General features: G+C 30.8%; 1 protein-coding gene across 1 annotated transcript in view; it reads right to left on the bottom strand.

The window, feature by feature from the left end:
- Positions 1-21,315, bottom strand: part of NHLRC2 (NHL repeat containing 2) — a 72,389-nt gene that overhangs the window by 12,423 nt on the left and 38,651 nt on the right. Inside the window, exons 6-9 of the mRNA XM_074295659.1 lie at positions 19,220-19,319; positions 12,738-12,969; positions 11,752-11,874; positions 151-360 (exon numbers count right to left, since the gene is read on the bottom strand). Coding sequence (XP_074151760.1) covers positions 151-360; positions 11,752-11,874; positions 12,738-12,969; positions 19,220-19,319 — 665 coding nt within the window. The remainder of the gene's footprint in view (positions 1-150; positions 361-11,751; positions 11,875-12,737; positions 12,970-19,219; positions 19,320-21,315) is intronic.

Genomic DNA, 21,315 nt, shown 5'->3' with positions numbered 1-21,315 from the left:
TATTATGGGCAATCATTTACTATACCAAGTAATTATCCTCAATCATTTGATACAGAGGGATTTTGTTCAGTTCATACTTTAAATTCTATAAGAAAGCTGATAACAGATGTAGCCCAATAAAATGTTTAATTTATACAGATTTCTACTTACCACAGAAATAATTTTGGTTTCCAAATCCATCACTTTAATTTGATGATTATTTGTATCAGCAATATATAGCAAATTACTATTCTCTCCAATACATAAGCCTCCAGGTTCATTAAAAGTTGACTCTGTAGAAGCTGAGGTGATAACATTACTTGCTTCTCCTGTACCTGCAATTGTGGTGCAGTTTTTTGTTTTGGGATCCACAACTTTAATCTAAGGAAAAAAACAATAAATTTTAAAGATTCGGAAACAGGAAATGATATTTTTACCATACATAGGGAGAATATCTCATTCTAATTTATCACATGATAATACGGATAACCTTATCTATTTACAAATGAAAGGATCTAAATATCAAACATGTTTTTCTTTTTAAAATTTTATTGACATTTTTTTTCATTACAAATATTTGAGAAAGATCTCCTGTAACAAAGTAAAACATATATGATCAGCATTTCACGTTTGTAGCCCCTCACATGTTCTCCAATTTTAAAAAATTAATGAAATCCGTTTTCTCTCCCTTCCATTTCTATTCTACTAGGGAAAAAAAAAGAAATAAAAAATTTCTTGTAATAAATGTGTATTATTAAGTAGGATAAATTTAACGACTGGCTTCATAGAAAAATATTTATCTTCTGTACCTGAAATTTATCACCTTTCTGTAATGTATATGTTTCAATATCAGTCCTATGGAAATATAAATAACAAATTTGCTTTTTTTTTTTTTTTTGGTAGGGAGGGTGGTGATATTTTTGTATAAATTGTTCTGTGTTCTGCTTACTTCATTCTTCATCAATTTTTAATATATCTGTTGACAAAATCACATTTTTTTTTGGTAATTAAGAATGCCAATGCAGTTAGTTAGTAGTGTTCCTAATATTAGGCCAATCCCAAATTCCTGGTTTAAATCCAACCTAATCATAGTGCAAACCTTTGGTGATACGTTCCTTTTATTTATTTTTATTTTTATTTCTATAAAATTTTATTTAAAATTTTTACAATTGTGTTCATTAAAGATAGACCTACAGTTTTCTCCTATTTTGATTCTCCCTGGCTCAAGATCCTATCTATATTTAGTAGGATCTCTTATCTTGTTATTTTTGCAAAAAAAAAAAAAAAAAAAAAAAAGTTAGATTAATTATTCTTTTAAAGTCTGGAAAAATTTATTTATAAATCTACTTCGATTCTGTAAAACTTTTTTCAATCTAACCTCTGCAACTTCTCTGTCTCTGAATTTGATTTGTTTAAAATTTGATTTGAAGTTGATTAGCCAATTTAAGTATTTTATATTTTTTTAAATATTTATTTCATTTAAGCATTTAGTCTAATTGGCATATATTTGGGGGGAGAGAAAGAGAAGAACAGGAACAATATATGTCTACTATGTATCAGACACTATGCTAAGTGCTTTCCAAAATTATCTCATTTGATCTTCACAACCCTTGCGAAGTAGACGTTATTGAGAACCCTATTTTACAGTTGAGTAAACTAAGGCAAACAGAAATTAAGTGGCTTGTCTAGAGTAACATAGCTAATAAGTGTCTGAGACTGGTTCTGAACTCAGGTCTTGTTGACTTTAGTTTTGGGAAAAACAATGTTTTTATTTCTTTACTTGTGAATTATTTTTCATTTTGTATACTGGTAATTTGGTTTTTTAAAAAAATCAAATTAGTAAAAAAGTTTATTTTAATTTTTAAAACCAGTTTTTTATTTTTATTAATTCATTTTCACCCAAATTCTATTAATTTCTTTAATTTTCAGAATGCCGATTTTGGTTAACTTACTTGTTGCCTTGGCTACAAGTCCAAAACCAAAGTTTTCATTGTTTTTTTCTTTAATGAAATTGATCATTTTTCAATGATTTGTTCTTTTACATAATGCTTTTTTCAGCGACCCTTTATTTAATGTATATGGCATTGTCATCACTAAAACCTGTGTATAATTATCCTGCAGGAAGAAGAAATCAAGGCTATCCCTATATAACTATATCTATTGTCATAAACTCATATGTGGGTCATAGAAAAACATGCTCTAAATCACGATTGATTAGATAAATGCAAATTAAAACACAACTCTCAGCTGCAGCTCATGTCATGACACCATCTACGAAGGACAAACAACAATAACAACAACCTTATTAGTTGATATGACAGAAAATGAACATGACAAATGTGGAGAAATTATGGAAAAACTGGACACTAATAGAGGGGAATTGTGAACTGGAGAGAAATTTGGGACTATGCCCAAATGATTGAAACATCACACAAACTTTTACCTAGCAATACCACTACCTGTAGGTAGATATCTCAAAGACAACAACAACAAAAAGAAAAGGATGCATATGTACGAAAATATTTATTGCAGTTATTTTTGTGGTGGCAAAGAATTAGAAATTGCAGGGATGCCTATCAATTGGGAAATGATTGAACACATTGTGGTGTATGATTATAATGGAACACTATTGTGCTATATAAGAAAAGATGAGAAGAATGCTCTCAGAAAAACTTAAAAATATTTGCATGAATTGAGATAAAGTGAAATGAACAGAACTAGGAAAACACTACATACAGAAACAGTACTATGTTAAGGACTGCTATTCTCAGCAGTACAATGATTAATGCAAGACAAATTTTAAGGACCTAGGATGAAAAAATACTATTCATCTCTACAGAAAAAACTGCTAAAATCTGAACGCAGAAAAAAGCACACTTTTTAAAAACTTGTTTTTTATCTTTTTTGGTCTATTTTTTTCCACAACATGACTAATATGGAAATGTTTGACATGACTGCCCACATATAATCTATATCACACTGCCTTTTCAGGAAGAAGGGAGGAGAGAGAGGGAGAAAATTAGGGACTCAAAATTTTAAAAAAAGGAAGCTAAAATTATTTTTGCATGTAATTAGAAAAACAAAATAAAACAAAACAATTTTCCTGCATTTATTTGTGAGGTTTTTATGTCCTAAGACATAATTTTTATAATGGTACAAGTTGGAACTGTGATTTATGTATATTGTCAATTTCTATTGAATAATTAACAGATGAGATATCACTACACACCTATCAGATTGGCTAAGATGACAGGAACAAATAATGATGAATGTTGGAGGGGATGTGGGAAAACTGGGACATTAATACATTGTTGGTGGAGTAGTGAAAGAATCCGGCCATTTTGGAGAGCAATCTGGAATTATGCCCAAAAAGTTATCAAACTGTGCATACCCTTTGATCCAGCAGTGCTACTACTGGGCTTATATCCCAAAGAAATACTAAAGAGGGGAAAGGGACCCTGTGTGTGCCAAAATGTTTGTAGCAGCTCTTTTCGTAGTAGCTAGAAACTGGAAGATGAATGGATGTCCATCAATTGGAGAATGGTTGGGTAAATTATGGTATATGAAGGTTATGGAATATTATTGCTCTGTAAGAAATGACCAGCAGGAGGAATACAGAGAGGCTTGGAGAGACTTACATCAACTGATGCTGAGTGAAATGAGCAGAACCAGGAGATCATTATACACTTCAACAACAATACTGTATGAAGATGTATTCTGATGGAAGTGGATATCTTCAACATAAAGAAGATCCAACTCACTTCCAGCTGATCAATGACGGACAGAAACAACTACACCCAGAGAAGGAACACTGGGAATTAAATGTAAAATATTAGCACTAATGTCTATCTACCCAGGTTATTTATACCTTCAGAATCCAATACTTAATGTGCAACAAGAAAATGGTATTTACACACATATATTGTATCTAGGTTATATTGTAACACATGTAAAATGTATGAGATTGCCTGTCATCTAGGGGAGGGAGGGGGAAATCTGGAAAAATGAACACAAGGGATAATGTTATAAAAAAATCACTCATGCATATATACTGTCAAAAAATGTATAATTATAAAATCAATAAAAAATATAAATAAATAAAAAATAATTAGCAGAGTTCTAATATATCTAACATTTTGAATTTTTGATTTAGCGCCTTAATTTCTTGTTTATTTTAGATTAAATTTATCTAGAACTGATACAGATAAGTTGAGATTCCCCTCTCTACTACCCTTACAGTTTCTGCTTGTAATTCCTTTAGTTCGTCTTTAAAATATTTAGAATCTAAGCAATATATATGTACATATATGATATATATATATATATATATGAGTATGTCTGATGATAATTTTAAAATAGCTGAGGAAAGAAGGAAAAAGAAAGGTAAAGGAATAAGGGAAAGATATACCCAGCTGAATGCAGAATTACAGAGAATAACAATGACAGATTAGAAAATTTTCTTAAATGAGCAATGCAAAGAAGTAGAAGAAAACAATAGAAAGAGAAGGACAAAAACTCTCTTCAGGAGAATTAGAGATATCACAGGAATATATCCTGCAAAAATGGGCATGATAAGAGACAAAAATGATAGAGATTTAATAAAAGTAAAAGAGTTTTAAGAAGTGGCAAGAATAAGTGGAAGAAATATATAAGAAAAATCTTAATAACTAATAACCCCAATGGTGTGACTACTAATCTAGAGCCAGACATCTTGGACAATGAAGTTAAGTGGGTCTTAGAAAGCATTGTTAATAATAGGGCTTAGGGAGGTGATAGAATTCCTACTGAGATATTTAAAATTCCAAAAGATGATGTGCTACATTCAATATGCTAACAAATTTGGAAAACTCAGCAGTGGCCACCAGATCAGAATAGATCAGTTTAAGTCCCAATCTTAAAAAAGGTAATATCAAAGAATGTTCAAATTACTGAACAACTGCATTCATTTCACAAACCTGCAAGCTTATACTTAAGATTTTGGAAACTATGTTTCAACAATATGTGAGCTGATTAACAGAAGTGCAGAGTGGTTTCAAAGAGACACTGCTTTACTAACTATACTAAAACTTTCGGCTGTGTGGATCCAATAACATGTGGCGACTCCTCAAAAGAGATGAGAGTACTTGATCATTATACTTGTCTACTGAGAAACTTGTATGTGGGCCAAGAACCAATAGTTAGAACTAAACATGGAACAATGGATTATTTTAAAATTTAAAATTAGGAAAGGAGTATCACAAGGTCACCTATTAACACCTTGTATATTTAACTTATAAACAGAGTACATCATACAAAATGCCAGGCTGGACTATCAAAAGCCAGAATTAGGGTTGTTAGGGAAAAATATCAACCTTAGATATCACTCTAATTGGGAAATGTGAAGAATTAAGAAGCCTCTTGATAAAGGGAAAAGTGGAAAAGCTGGCTTGAAGCACAATTTAAAAAAAAAAAAACTAAGATCATGGCAACTAGTCTCATTAATTCCTAGAAAATACAGAGAGAAGAAATGGAAACAGTGTTAGATTTTATATTATTGGATTCAAAGATAACTGCAGATAGTGACTACAGCCATGAAATTAAAAGATGCTTAGATGCAGAAAAAGCATTTGATAAAATTTAACATCCATTTATTCCTATTAAAAACACTTGAGAGTATAGGAATAAATGACCTTTTTCCTTAAAATAACCAGTAGTATCTATTTAAAACTATCAATAAGCAGCATTTATAACAGGGATAAACTGCAACCATTCCCATTGAGATCAGGAGTGAAACAAGTTGCTTACTATCAGCATACTACTCAATATTGTATTAGAAATGCTTTGGCAATAAGAGTGCAGAAAGTGATTACAGGAATTAGAGTAGGTAATGAGGAAATCAAATTATCACTCTCTACTGATGATATGATGGTATACTTAGAGAACCCCAAAGATTCTACTAAAAAGCTATTAGAAATAATCCACACCTTTAGCAAAGTTGCAAGATACAAAATAAACCCACATAAATCATCAGCATTCTTATATGTCACTAACAAAATTCAACAGAGTTACAAAGAGAAATTCTATTTAAAGTAACTACCAATAGTATAAAATATTTAGGAATTTATCTGCCAGGGGAAAATCAGAAACTATATGAGCAAAACTACAAAACACTTTCCACACAAATAAAGTCATATCTAACCAATTGGAAAAAATATTAAATGCTCTTGAATAGGGCAAGCAAATATAATAAAGATAACAATACTATCTAAAACTAATCTATTTATTTAGAGCTATACCAATCAGACTTCCAAAAAACCATTTTAATGACCTAGACAAAATAACAACACAGTTCATATGGAAAAACAAAAGATCAAGAATTTCAAGGGAAATAATGAAAAAAAAAAAAAATCAAATGAAGGTGGCCTAGCTGTATCAGATCTAAAATTATATTATAAAGCAGCAGTTACCAAAACCATTTGGTATTGGCTAAGAAATAGACTAGTTGGTCAGTGGAATAGGTTAGGTTCAAAGGACAAAACAGTGAATAACTTTAATAATCTAGTGTTTGACAAACCCAAAGACCCCAGCTTTTGGGATAAGAACTCACTATTTGACAAAAATTGCTGGGAAAATTGGAAATTAGTATGCAGAAACTAGGCATTGACCCACACTTAACACCATACACCAAGATAAGGTCAAAATGGGTTCATGACCTAGGCATAAAAATGAGATAATAAATAAATTAGAAGAACATAGGATAGTTTAACTCTTAGACCTGTGGAAGAGGAAGGAATTTATGACTAAAGAAGAACTAGAGATCATTATTGATCACAAAATAGAAAATTTTGATTATATCAAGTTGAAAAGTTTCTATACAAACAAAACTAATGCAGACAAGATAACATTTTTACAGTCAAAGGTTCTGATAAAAGCCTCATTTCCAAAATATATAGAGAATTAACTCTAATTTATAAGAAATCAAGCCATTCTCCAATTGATAAATGGTCAAAGGATATGAACAGACAATTCTCAGATGAAGAAATTGAAACTATTTCTAGCTATAAGTCATTATTAATCAGAGAAATGCAAATTAAGGCAACTCTGAGATACCACTATACACCTGTCAGATTGACTAGAATGACAGGGAAAGATAATGCGGAATGTTGCAGGGGATGTAGGAAAACTGGGACATTGATACATTGTTGGTGGAATTGTGAATACATCCAACCATTCTGGAGAACGATTTGGAACTATGCTCAAAAAGTTATCAAACTGTGCATATCCTTTGACCCAGCAGTGTTACTACTGGGCTTATATCCCAAAAAGATTTTTAAAAAGGGAAAGGGACCTGTTTCTGAGAGAATGTTTGTGGCAGCCTTCTTTGTAGTGGCCAGAAACTGAAAACTGAGTGGATGCCTATCAATTGGAGAATGGCTGAATAAACTGTGGTATATGAATGTTATGGAATATTATTGTTCTGTAAGAAATGACCAGCAAGATGATTTCAGAAAGGCCTAGAGAGACTTACATGAACTGATGCTGAGTGAAATGAGCAGGACCAGGAGATCATTGTATACTTCAACAACAATACTATATGATGATCAATTCTGATGGACATATCCCTCTTCAACAATGAGATGAACCAAATCAGTTCCAATAGAGCAGTAATTAATTGAACCAGCTACACCCAGCAAAAGAACTCTGGAAGATGACTATGAATCACTACATAGAATTCCCAATCCCTCTATTTTTGTCCGCCTGCATTTTTTATATTCTTCACAGACTAATTGTACACTATTTCAAAAGTCCAATTCTTTTTGTACAGCAAAATAACTGTATGGACATGTATACATATATTGTAATTAACTTATACTTTAACATATTTAACATATATTGGTCAACCTGACATCTGGAGGAAGGAGTGGGGGGAAAGAGGGGAAAAGTTGGAACAAAAGGTTTTGCAATTGTCAATGCTGAAAAATTACCCATGTATTATATCTTGTAAATAAAAAGCTCTAATAAAAAATTAGTAAAAAAAATAAAAAATGCTTGCTCCTTAGAAAGAAAGCTATAGCAAATTGAGAGAAAAACAGAGACATCACCTTGTCTATACATTGTGTATATTTATAGCTATATTGTGTGTGTATGTGTGTGTATTTTTAATGGCTGTGAAAGTTCCATAAAATTGATGCATTTGAACTGTGATTACGGAGAAAATGTTAAAAAATCCTTTGGAGAACAAAGAAATCAAATGAATCAATACTTAAAGAAATTAATTCAGACTATACATTGGACAGATGAGTACTGGAGCTAAAGCTTAAATGCTTTAACCACAAGATGAGAAGACATAACTTAATAGTATGACTAAATGAATAAAAATTATTATTTCTTTGAAGAATTCTAATTGTTCTTATAGATAAACTGATTTTTTTTTCCTTTGAGGCTGTGATCTCAAGTGAGGGTGAGATCTCAAGTAATTTTAGTTCTCTTTTACTTTGGGAGTCAAATCAAACTGAAGATCTTTCTTTTGCCTTGATAGTCTTTATACCTTTTCCCTCACCATGGATAATAAAAGTTTTCCTCTATTGTGATCGTTCTAGTTGAAGCTCTTTCTTTTGGATCATTTAAAAAAATAAAAAAATAAAAGAAGAAGAAGAGACCTTTGCTTTTTACTTAGTACAATCCAAAAGTGTCTTTGCCTTGATGGGAGACATCTGGTTGAAACAATTATTTTTTAAGAGGAGAGCCTTTTAAAATTCATTTTACAATGACAAATGTTTCTTCCACAATATCTCTCCTTCTTTGGTCCTTTCCATCTTGCCCCCATTCAAATATCAGCAAGAGTAGAGCACTGTTTTTTCTTCATGCTGAGGCTTTTTTTTTTTTTTTTTTTTTTTAATCTTAATGATGTCTGTCAGCCTACTGTAGTCCCTCAGAGTTTCTTAAGGCTGAGGTCTGAAGCCTTTTACTTTTACTCCTAATGGATCATATTTACCATTTGTTTAAGGATTAAGTCATTAAGAATATGGTTGTCTAAGGTGGGGATAGAAATAAATTAAATTATTTCCTTTAATTCTGCCATCATTTTCTTCCAAAGACCATAACCTAAATTCCCTTAAAGATTGTATTTGGGAATAAAAATATTTTGTGTATAGCTATGCAGTTATTCTGAATTTTTTTAAAAAGAGGCATCACCTATTTTCATTTATTTGAATGTCTATTATAGGGTAAATGCCATATAATAGGGTTATGAAACAAGAGAGCTAGATTTCTTAGCCTAAAGTAGCTTAAACTGAAATTCATAGAATTTAAAATTAAAAGGGATTACAGATCAACTGGAACTCTAAGGGATTTCAGAGGCCATCTAGACCAAGTTCTTAGGATTATACTTAGTAACCATTATAATTTGAACCCATGTTTCCTCCCAGTGGACTCCTTGATTTATCATGATATTCAGTGAATTGTTGAGAAAAGTTATTTCTGTGGTTGCATTTGCCATAAAAACATGAACAATTTTAACATTTGCATTGAATTTAACATAACCTTTTGTTTAAGGAAAATCTGTAAGGTTATACTTTATTCGAACAAGTATCAACTTCTTTTTAAAAAAAAAAAATCAACAAACAATAGACACCAATAATTTTTGGATTTTTAAAGCATTCACAGATTGATTTTCAAGATGACAGAATATGAAGAAAATTTCAAAAGAGTGGAAAATAATATGAAAGCCACTTTTATTTAAAGACAAGAATCAAAAATACAGTAGCAACTATTAAAATGTCTATTTTCTTATTGCTACAAAATGTTTATCAGATGGTCCTTGAAATATATCTTGGATACATACTTTTGATGAAAACAAAGAAAGAAATTTGTGGGCTTTCACAGACAATATTTTTACAGTAGACCAAATCTTTCCAATTATGTAAAACAAGTGTAGAAAACTTAAGATCCTAATATTTAATATTTGATTACAAAAAAACAAAACAAAGCCCCCAAATTTCACCAAACCATTAGGACTAAGTTACAATATGAAAACATTCATTAATTTACTCACATCTTTTAAAAATTTAATTGAAATTAGAAATTTAATTAATGAAATGGAAGAAAATCAGGAAAGTATATACAAAGTATGGAAATTATATTTACAAAAGTCTTATATAATAAAGTAAAATGACAGGAGTATTTTTGTCAATTTTTTTTAACTAATAATAATTCAGGCATACTTTCTTAGCACTGTCTCTGATTTGCATTTCTGTTCTAATTCTTCCCTGCAAATGTCTGAAATTAAAGAAAAAAAGAAAAAAAAATCACAAACAGTATTGTCAAATTACAAAATCAGAAATATATTCTAAGATGCTCAAAGGCAATGAATCAAATTTCTGTGGATGATAAAAGAATAGCTGAAGTGTGAAAAAGTCATCTGTGATTGTTTTAATTATTTGCTATATCATGATTAATACTGTCATAACAGGTTATTTGGGGGTAATTTAGGTAAGTTATCCTGAAGTCATTTTGGGAATATTAGAAAGAAATTAGTATTTTAGAAAGTTTTTTGTGCAGTACAGGAAAAATGAGACTAATCTATATTAGCTAGCTTTCCTTAAACAACAATAATAACTCTAAAATGTTAAAGTTCTCTTCTAATAAAAGACAATACCAGTATAATAAATTGGTAAGGTGTATTAAGATTTTAAAATTTATCATAAGAATTTAGAAGTAATAAAGAATGAATGAAACTTGGCAACTCAGATCCAGAAACTCTTAAGTATCATCAAGATTTCATTTACCAATTTTTATTTCGTCTCCTTTTCAAAAAGACTACAGGGAGATATTAAATGAAATCTAACCGTTTTTAGAGCTCTGAATTATCAATGTTCTACCATACTACATATATGCAGAAGAAACAAAAATAATTTCTAAATTAATTTCCATCATATATAATCATGTCTGCTTTTTGGAAACTTTTAGAGTAAAATGCATCTTGAGAATATTTAGACCCAGAACTATCAGGGTATGTCAAATTTTAATGTTTCAATTAAATTTGGGGCCTGCAAGAAATTTTATCCTCTCCTAAAGAATAATTGCTGCCAATTTTGTTAACTTTATAGTAGTACAAATCCATTAATTCTGATTAAAATGTCTCAGAATAATCCACAAACTATGAATTGCAGTGTTAGAATTTAATATTAGGGCTCAATATGATGTTACAAATCACATTAGCTATGATTATGTGCTTTGTATACTAATGGGATGAGAGAAAAAAATTACATCATTATACTTGAAAATGTTTCTTAATGTAAACATTCATATTTGTTTAGCTTTCTAGTAGGATTTTTTTTTTCTCCTTATGTTCCTATATCTCTCTCCATGGTGATTTTCTTCAACATATTTCACTTCCTTCTTCCCTACAATTCCCTCACTGCCTCTACTGCACTTTCATATGCAACCCCTTCCATTTATTGAATATGTTGTTAAGTAGTTTTGACTAGTTGTAATTCATAATGCTTGATTATGGACATAAGTACATTTCCTTCATTTTAAGGTCTGACATAGCATCCATTCTAAAAATGAAATCAAGAAAACAGAGAATGAAATAACATGAATATGATTATCAAGAATAGGATCCATTCTAGAAATAAAATTAAGATAACAGGATGAAATAACATAAATATGGTTGTCAAAAATGGCCAATGGTACTATATATTTTAAAATGGCATTTGTAAGAGGCTTTCACAAATTTTTAAACATTACTCGCTATATATTAAAAATAGTGCATTATATAATTATACTTACTTTGTGGTTATAGGAGTCTGCCACATAAAGTAAGTTTCTTTTCTTATCCCAAGCCACTCCAAGTGGATGCTGAAGCTTTGCATTGATTCCTGCTCCATCAACATCCCCAAACGCAAATAAATTCTTTTTTTAGAAAAAAAGAAAAGGCATTTGTTATTAAATTACTACAGTATTTTGGTTAGATATATAAGGCAGATTTAGAAAACAGCTTCATGTATCTAATTTGAGGTAAAGAAAAGCTCTGATTTTTGTCTAAATAGGGCTATACCAATTTATATTATATTATATTCAATTCAATATAATATATTATATTCAGTTTAGGTATACCTATATTGAAAGACTAGTAGTACTGACCAAACCTCTAACTTCGATTACCTTTTTTAATGTTTTCTAATTTGGTTGTGGGCATATCAATGACACAAAAGTCAGCCTGATTTTTGTTACATGACAAAATGGCTCCTATCTAGCTTTTCTAGACTTCAGCTTCTTCATTGTAAAACAAGGAATTGGATCAATGGCCTCCTTTGATCCAAAGATCAAATAAGATAATATGTGAAAAGAGCTTAGCACAGTGCCTGGCACATAGCAACTGCTAGATTAATTTTCATTTTCCTCCTTATTCCCTTCTACCTCTGAGTCTATAATCTTGTGACTTTTCTATTGATCTCTCATCTCTAATATCTCATGCAATCAACCTGTTATTTTTCTTTCTTCTTTGAATGCTCAGCACTTACATATGGCTGTAGACAGTCAGCTGTCTGTGGTGGTTGGTTGTATTGGATGTGTTTCTGTCATGTATTTGTATCTTTCTGTCCTAACTTCTGTATTAAACTGAGGGTTTCTTTCTTAAGTTAACTTGATAGTTCAATAAATACTTATATATATTATATATATAAAATACATACATATATATATAATATTTATCTATGCTCCCAATGGTTAAAATAACATGAAAAATAACACATGAAAACTGGAATTTTTCTTACCATGGGATCTCTCTCTCCTCCTACAAGATGTTTCACTGCTCCATCTTTCAGTGAAACAGTTCTGACAGTACTGCTCTCACTGTCTGCTACAAATAAACAATTCCAAGGTTCTTCAGAAGCTACAGAAAGACCTGAAGGCTGGGCAAAACCTGCCTTGTGAGGATATGCATTGTTTCGATTCTCTTCATGACCACTTCCAGCAAACCGAAGGCAAGTTCCTTTTGCCAACTCACTAAAGAAAAACAAATCAATAGGTTTGGTAGCAAGATGGATATTTTAAATAATCCAATTACTAAACCAAAATATATTCAAATAATCAACTTAATGATTATCAAACAAAACTAATAATGATAAATACATATAATGGCCTGTATTTTGGCATATTAACCAAACACATAGGCCATTTTTCAAATTTTTCTGCCATAACATTTTCATTTAGCCATTGACTACAGTCTCTGAAAAATCTTCTTTACTTTTCATAAAAGAAAATTGATACCTAAAGAACTGAAGTAATTTCTCAAAGATCAAGCAAGGTTTTGGTTGTAGAGGCAGGATTGGAAGACAAAATGACTAACTAAAAAGCACTAACTAGAAACAGTCTTTCTTTCAAAAGAACAAGGATGACTGCAACGGTCCTACCTCAACCATTCTGACTGCATCTTAGCATCAAAGAACTTTAGAAACTGGAAAGTGCATTAGAAGTTAACTCATCTATATCTTCATTTGACTGATAAACTTAAAAGTCAGGGAAGCAGGTGACTTAACTAAGGTGAGACAGGTTACACAAGTAGCAATGGCAAAATTCAAATGCAAGTCTTATGACTCTAAATGTAATATCCTTTCCACTACACCACAGCTTGTTTTTTTCTTGGAAGTTTAAAGATTATGCTTTCATTTTTAATTATGTTTGAATTCTAATATAAAAAATACTTAACTTAGAAGATTCTGGAATTTCAAATAAATGAAGTACCTTTAATCCACATATATTAAAATCAGAGTCTGTTGTAAGTAAAAATAGATAGACAAACTAGCTGTGTCATCATTTTAAGAAAAAATGCTATATATAAATTTCATTTTAATCAAACCACCAAATTTTATTTAAAGTGAGTAGTTGAAATCAGTATTTCTGTGTTATCTGGAACTCTAAGAAAGTAGCTCAAAGTATGTCATAAGGAAAAAAGCTAAAATGATCAACAAGTACATAAAACAACAAATTTCTCTACTTTGCTTTCTATTGTATAAAATATAAACTTTAAGCTGATGGAAAAAAATACAGGAAATCTGTTAACTTTGGTTATATACCTGAAAAGTTGATTTGTTACTGTTTCTAGAAAAAAATCATTGAATAACATAAGACATGAGGTGAATTCGCTATCTCAACATAGAACATATAAAATAAATGATATATTAATAATTTTGCTTATTTTTAGAAAGGTGTTATCAATAATCCTTTGTATGTAATTTAGTAAAATAGGGAAATCTGAAGAGATAACAAAACTCCCAAGGATTTGATATTTGGGTTATGATTTATGGCTCTTCTTTCCCACTATAGAAGATATTTTCCTTTTCTGAATTCTTAATATTTAATTTAAACATGTTTGTCACATTTTATTTTATATTATAATTCATTTGTGTGTGTGTATATCTATCTATCTATCTATCTATAGATAGATAGATAGATAGATATCATCTGTCTCATTTATACAGTAAACTTTCTAGGAGTAGGGACATTTTCATACTTCTTATGTATCTTCCCAAATGCGTGACATAGTTCTAGGCAAATAATATATGCAGATAACTAATTTGTTGTTAGATTTTTATTCTCTATGTTATGTTTTGGAAACAAGACAGTACAATGAAAAGCATTTTTCAATTCTGAATCATTTTCTTCCTGGACTCAACAAAACATACACATGAGCATCCCCTGACCCCAACAACCTATATAATTTCTTTTAAGTTTAAAATGCTATGATTCTTAATGAGTGTCAGAATAAAAAAAGAATTGTCTTTTAAAAAAGAGTCACTATAAAATTTTTTCAAGTAACAACTTTCTGAGTTATCAAGATTTTTATTTAAAGAAATATGATTTATAATGTTCCTAAAGCAAGGTCTACCTATGTCCAGTCTTCTTAAAATACAGAAATTTTAATGAGTTTTTTTCTCAAAAGCACAAATATTAGCAAAATATATAAAAGTCACTATTACATTCCTCTAAGAATTATTTGGCCCATAGTATATAAAAACACCTGATAAACAAACATGAAACAACTGCATTAACAGAGAGAAGACAAACATTTAGGAAGCATTTACAAAAAATATAACTCATTCTTTATTTTCAGTCCTTCATTTAGAAATGAGCTTCACCAGTTTTCTGCCATTATAGTTTATCATACTTTGAAAGTTCTTTTTCTTTATAATTTTATTGCTACATAAATTGTTCACTCAGTTTTTTAATAATTTTTTTCTTTTAAATTTATAATTTTTTCTTTATAATTTGTTGCTATATAAATTGTTCACTCAGTTTTACTCATTTCACTCTGTAGTAGTTTATACTTCCCAGTTTCCTCTGACACTGTCCACTTCATTATTTTTTATGGTGCAGTAATTTCATTACAAATTCAGATACAATCACTTGTTTAGTCATTCCTCAATAGGTAGTTATACTTTTAATTTACAGTTTGGATCTACTAAGAAAAAGATTGATATAAATATTTTAGCACATATGGGTTCTTTTCCTTTGATATTTTTGGGATGAAAATATAGTAATGGTGTTGTTGGGTGAAAGATGGGCAATTTAATGACTTTTTGGGCAAGTGCCAATATTGGTTTTCAGAATGGCAGGACCAATTCATAGCTTCACTAGAATATATCAATATGCCTATTTTTCCTGCAATTCCTTCAACATTTATCATTTTATTCTTGTCATCTTTGCCAATCTAACGGTTGTGAGATAAAATCTCACAGTTGTTTTAATCTGCATTTCTCTAATCATTACTCATTGAAGTATTACTTTCATATGGTTACTGACAGCTTTTATTTCTTCCTCTGAAAACTGCATATTCATATCCTTTGATTATTTATCTATTGGGTTCCTTATAAATCAGGGAGATGAGATCTTTATCAGAAAAATTTACTCCAGAAACTCTAAACTGTGAAATATCCTTTCCTAAACACTACTTCCCTTTATGTATAATTTCCTTCCCTATCCTCAGAAAGAAAATTCCTTAAAGACTCATGTCTAACATTTGTATTTATATCCTCAGCATTTAAGCATAGTGCTTTTACAAATAAGCACTTAATAAATGCATTTTAATTCAGTCAACATTCATTAAGCTCATACTATGTGCCAGCCACTATTCTAAACCTTAGAGATACAATACAAAAATCAGACTATGTAGTCCCAAGAAGCTGACATTTTAATAAGAACTGATATTCTAATAACATATTTAAAGATAAGAAAATACAATTATGTTAAAAAATAAATACAAAGTGACTGGGAAGAACTAACAACTGGGAGAGAGAGAAAGAGGGGTTGGAGTAGGGAAAAATAGAGTGTTAAAAGCTATTTTAAATTGAAGACATCTTTAAAATGTATTAAATATAAAATAATTTGTAATCAAAACTACTGATATCAATATATTAAATATTGCTCTAAATGGTATAAAAATTTGCTATATGCTATTAAAAATCACTCTATATATAATTTTCCAGGAATACATTAACTTTCTCACTTCAGAAAAAGAATAATTATACTATATTAGAAAGTAATGTGATATAATCATCTCTGTAAATCATTAAAAATTTTTTTCATGCTAGGTTATCTTCTTTCCATTGTTCAGCAAGGCACATTTACACTAGCATGCGCGCGCGCACACACACACACACACACACACACACACACACACTTTTTTTCCCCCACACCTCAAGCTGTTATCCCTTCTCTCATTCCTTTTCCAGAAAAAAATTCCTAGAAAAAGCTATCTGCACTTGTCTCTACACCCTCTCCTGTCATTCCTCAAATCTTTCCAATATGGCTCTTGCCCTCATCAAAATTCACAAGTAAAACTGTTATCTACAAAATTGTCAAAGACACAGTAACTGTTAAATATGATGATGTTTTCTCAGTTTTCATCTTTCTTGACCTGTTTGTTCTTTTTGTCACTCCTGACTGTCCTGTCTTCCAAAATATTTTTTCCTCTTTGGATTTTTGTGATGTTTCCTGGTTCTCACCTACTCTTCTTTGCTGAATAATCAATCCTATTATACTTTAACTGTCAATGCTCCTCTTCCACCCCCATCCCACTTCCCCAAGGCAGTGTCCTAAGTCATCTTTCTTAAAATCTTTTTGTAATTTCATCACCGCTCAGATTTTTTTACTATGTTTATGCAGAACACTCTCAAATATATGTGTCCAGCCTCAGTCTCTCCCCTGAGATTCAGTCGCATATCACCAATGTGTCTATTATATATTTCTAACCTGATGTCCTGGAGACATTTCAAATTAAATATGTCCAAAATAGAATTTACCATCTTTATTTCCCCACCCCAGATCTTTCTGTCTTCCAATCTCCCCTAATTCTATTGAAGATGCCACCATTATTTTGGTCTCCTATGTTTGGAACTGTTAGTAAACATTTACTGAGTCCCTATCTTGTTCTGGGCACTATAGTAAAGGCTGGGGATACAAAAAGAAGAAAAGGACAGTTCTTGTCTTCAAGAAGCTCATAATTTAATGGGGAAGACAATAAGCAATGCAATAAATACAAAACAAGCTGTATATAAGAGGAAGTAAAGAAGTGAAGGCAATTGAATTAAGATGGATTGAGAAAGACTTTCTATAACAGATGGGATTTTAACTGGAACTTAAAGGACACTAGGAAAATGAGGAAGGAAATCTTTGGAGGCATGGGAGATAGCTAGAAAAGTGGTCAGAGACAAAGATGGAGTGTCACTTTCCCCTACTTTCAACTCTCACATCCTGTAAGGTATCTAATTATCTTACATAGCTATAATTTTAATTCAGGCCCTTATTCTCTCCTGTCTAGTTTACTACAAAAAAAAAAAAAAAAAAAAAAAAAAACCTTAAATGGTATTCTTCACCCAAGTCCCTGCTCTTTCTACCATGTCATAGAGAATTTCCTTATTCAATGCCACTAATTCAATAAACTCCAACGACTATTGCTTCTCAATAAAATACAGGCTCTTTAGCTTCACTATTAAAGTCCTTCACAATTTGTCTCCAACTTTACATGCCAGTCTCATTTCCATATTGTGATTTAGCCAAAGTGGCCTTTCTCTGTTCCTCACACAACAACAACCTATCTCCCCATTTCATGTCTTTGAACTGTTTGTCCCTTGTATCTAGAAAGCACTATCCCCTTATTTCTACCTCAAAGAATTCCTCTCTTTCTTCAAGCACTATCTTCTCCATGAAGTCTTGGTTGATCCCTGAAGCTACTCCCCTCTACTCCAAGTACCCTGTACTTTGTGTATTTAATTAGATTATGTTTTCATGTCCTTGTTTCTCTCATTTCTAATGACATTTCTAACATAAGTTCCTAGTTATAGAAATCATGCTATTATTTATGCTTGAATTCCTATTATTGAGGACAAGGCCCAGCAAATAGAGTAGGATACATAAATGAAAACATAAAACATAACTTGAAAGGTTAAACCAGTTGCAAAAATGTCATAAAATATATTCCAAAACTAAATATATGCAATATTTGACATTGTGATTTCTCATTCATCTAAGCCTTTTGTTTTTATTATACGTTTATGTTACATTGTATAGTTATTGGTATCTCATCTTTGATACTCACAGTCTCCATTAGTGCAATGTCTCTCTAATCCATGCTTCTTCTTATTTCCCTGGCTTACTTCAAGACATATTTCATATTTCATATTTCATATTTCACTTCTCTCTGCTGCTTCCCCTTACAGATGATTCTCATTTATTCTGTATATCTTTTTAGCTATTTACATGTTACGTCTCCCCCAACACAACCACCCATTAGAAAGCGTTTATTAGAAAGCATATTCCGTGGGATCAAGGATTGCCTTTTTTCCCTTGCCTTTCTTTGTATTCCAGAAGTTAGCATAGTGCTTGGTACATAGCAAGAGCTTAATAAGTGCTTTCTGATTAACTTTATTAACATTTAGCATGAAGGCTATATTTGAATATAGTAGATACTTTTTATTATTTATATTCCTTTTCATTGATAAATAATTAAGTAGACTTTGTATATTACAAGAGCAATCACCCTATTAAAATGCAATGGAAGTCAAGCAGTACATTAAATTTTTTCCAATAGTTAAAAATCACCAGTTTTATGCTCTTTCTGATTATTAAACAGCCTGTCATTCATTTATCAAACATTGAATGCCTACTGTGTATCAGACATCTTGCTTTGACACTGTCAATAAGGTTTTAGATGAGAAGATTTTTTTTAAACAATTTAATGAGACATTCTGTAGCTTACCTTCTCTTTGGTAGCCTCCCATCATCCAGCAAAAGTGCCCAGATTTGATGAATCCCTGCCATAGCTATCCATAGGATATCATCTTTACAGACCTCTGAAACTTTAAGACAATAAATAAAAGGTAGTATATATTTCTCATAAACAAAATTAAATTGATTGTTTGATGGTTTCAAATTAAGGAACTGTTAGTAACCTATTTTTCAGGCATCCCAATGTGACTTGGATTGAGGGAATAAATTGTTTAAAAATTCACTTTATAACGTCCATGTGAGGCACATTTTTAAAAGATATTTCATTTCATATCCCACTGGCTTTGATACTTTTACAGATTATTCTAGGGAATACTCAGTCAACCCTTATTTATCATTATAGCCTTACAATATTTATTTCACATGTAAATAGGTTAATTTCTGTCAAAAAGATTTGCCAGTGGAGTTCCACTAGATAAAACCCCAAATTTTATGCTTCTACTATGTGGTCTTTGAACAATTTCCAAGGACAAAGCTTTGTGTTTTAATCTTCAAGCAATATGTACTCCCATCAGTTAGATTTTAGGCTTAGAGATTCATTCAAAGAATGTATTTGAAAACAAACTGTTTCTAATAACTAGTTGTATTAAGAAGACAGTAATAGGCCATTTACATTAGAGAACTTAGTAATGGAAATGAGAAAGAGTGTTTTTCTACTAATGATACATTCAAGTAGTTAACTGTCTATTATTCTATTTTCTAACTTTTAATGGCAGTTCCAAATCTATTCTTTAAGATAAAAGATAAGTCAATTTATTTTTAAAAAACATAAAAGAACAAAGCAACCTATTGCTAAAATGTACTTTACTTTGGGTGTATTTAAATATGTAATAGCTGTAAATCCATTCTAAGAATGGTTTTCAAAAGTAATTTAAATGGAAATTTTCACACTAAAGTGAACTGGATTCAATTACCAATTTGTCACTATATAGTCATGAGTTTTCATTTCCATAATAAATTTTTTACATTATAATTTTGTGCCATTACATATATATGTGTTTATATGTATATAGTTTACATTATACTCATATAGTATCAACTATCTGGATAATATCACAAATATAAAGGATTACCAGGAAAAACAGTTAGCTCTGGAATTCCCACCCTGGACCTATCTATGTTGATAAGCATGTTACATGGCCCATTTTTTTTTTAACCTAATGCAGACATATTTCACATTCCACTTCAGCCATCTTCTTGCCATCCACCTGAACTTCTAAAGTAACCTTCCAGATACTGGACTCTGCCATTTGCCCTGCTGCTGAAAACTCTAGCCCACCAGAGACTATTCCCTATGGTCTATGCTCTGGAATTCTTCACTGCAGGGCTACACTGTTCATGTATGTTGAGTATGTTACATGGCTCAATATATACAACAAGTGCAAACCATGATTCAAATTTCACTTTGGTGATCTTCTATTTACTCTATCATTGTGCAAATGTACCCTTTTTCATCATTCCCATTCCAGCACTGGAATCATAAGCAAATGAATACTGCCACTGTTACGGAAAAGACATGATAATCACCTCTCTATGGTTTTCTTTAACCCTTCTATGACTTTTCTCAACCAAAATTCTCCATCTTTGCTAATTACTTGCTTCTCCCTCGTTAGAATGTAAGCTCTTGAAGGTAGGGACTATTTCATTTCTGTATTTGTACCAAGTGTTTGTACATAGTAAGTGTTTAATGAATTTTTTTTCTACTCATTCATTTAACCAAAATCAATTCTAATTAATTAGGAGATGATCATTTTTGGTTATTCTTGAAAATAAATTATTCAAATTCTTATCTAACCACAAAAATTATCTGGAGAAGGAAATAGCAAACTACTTGTATTTTTGCCAAGAAAATCTCAACCGAGATCACAGTCAGATATGACTGAACTAAAGCAAAAAAACTAAAGAAATTAAGAAACTATATAAAAAGAAATCAATATGCAAACCTCTAAAACTTCCTGAAAAATGTGGTCAGAATGAAAAAAGTTCTATTTAAACCACAGAAAAATTGAATATAATTATTTATTGTAATTATCCATTTATTATTGGCAATAATTTTACAAAATCATT

The sequence above is a fragment of the Sminthopsis crassicaudata genome, chromosome 2, assembly GCF_048593235.1.
Source record: "Sminthopsis crassicaudata isolate SCR6 chromosome 2, ASM4859323v1, whole genome shotgun sequence".
NCBI lineage: Eukaryota > Metazoa > Chordata > Mammalia > Dasyuromorphia > Dasyuridae > Sminthopsis > Sminthopsis crassicaudata.
This window is presented reverse-complemented; position numbering and strand designations above follow the sequence as displayed.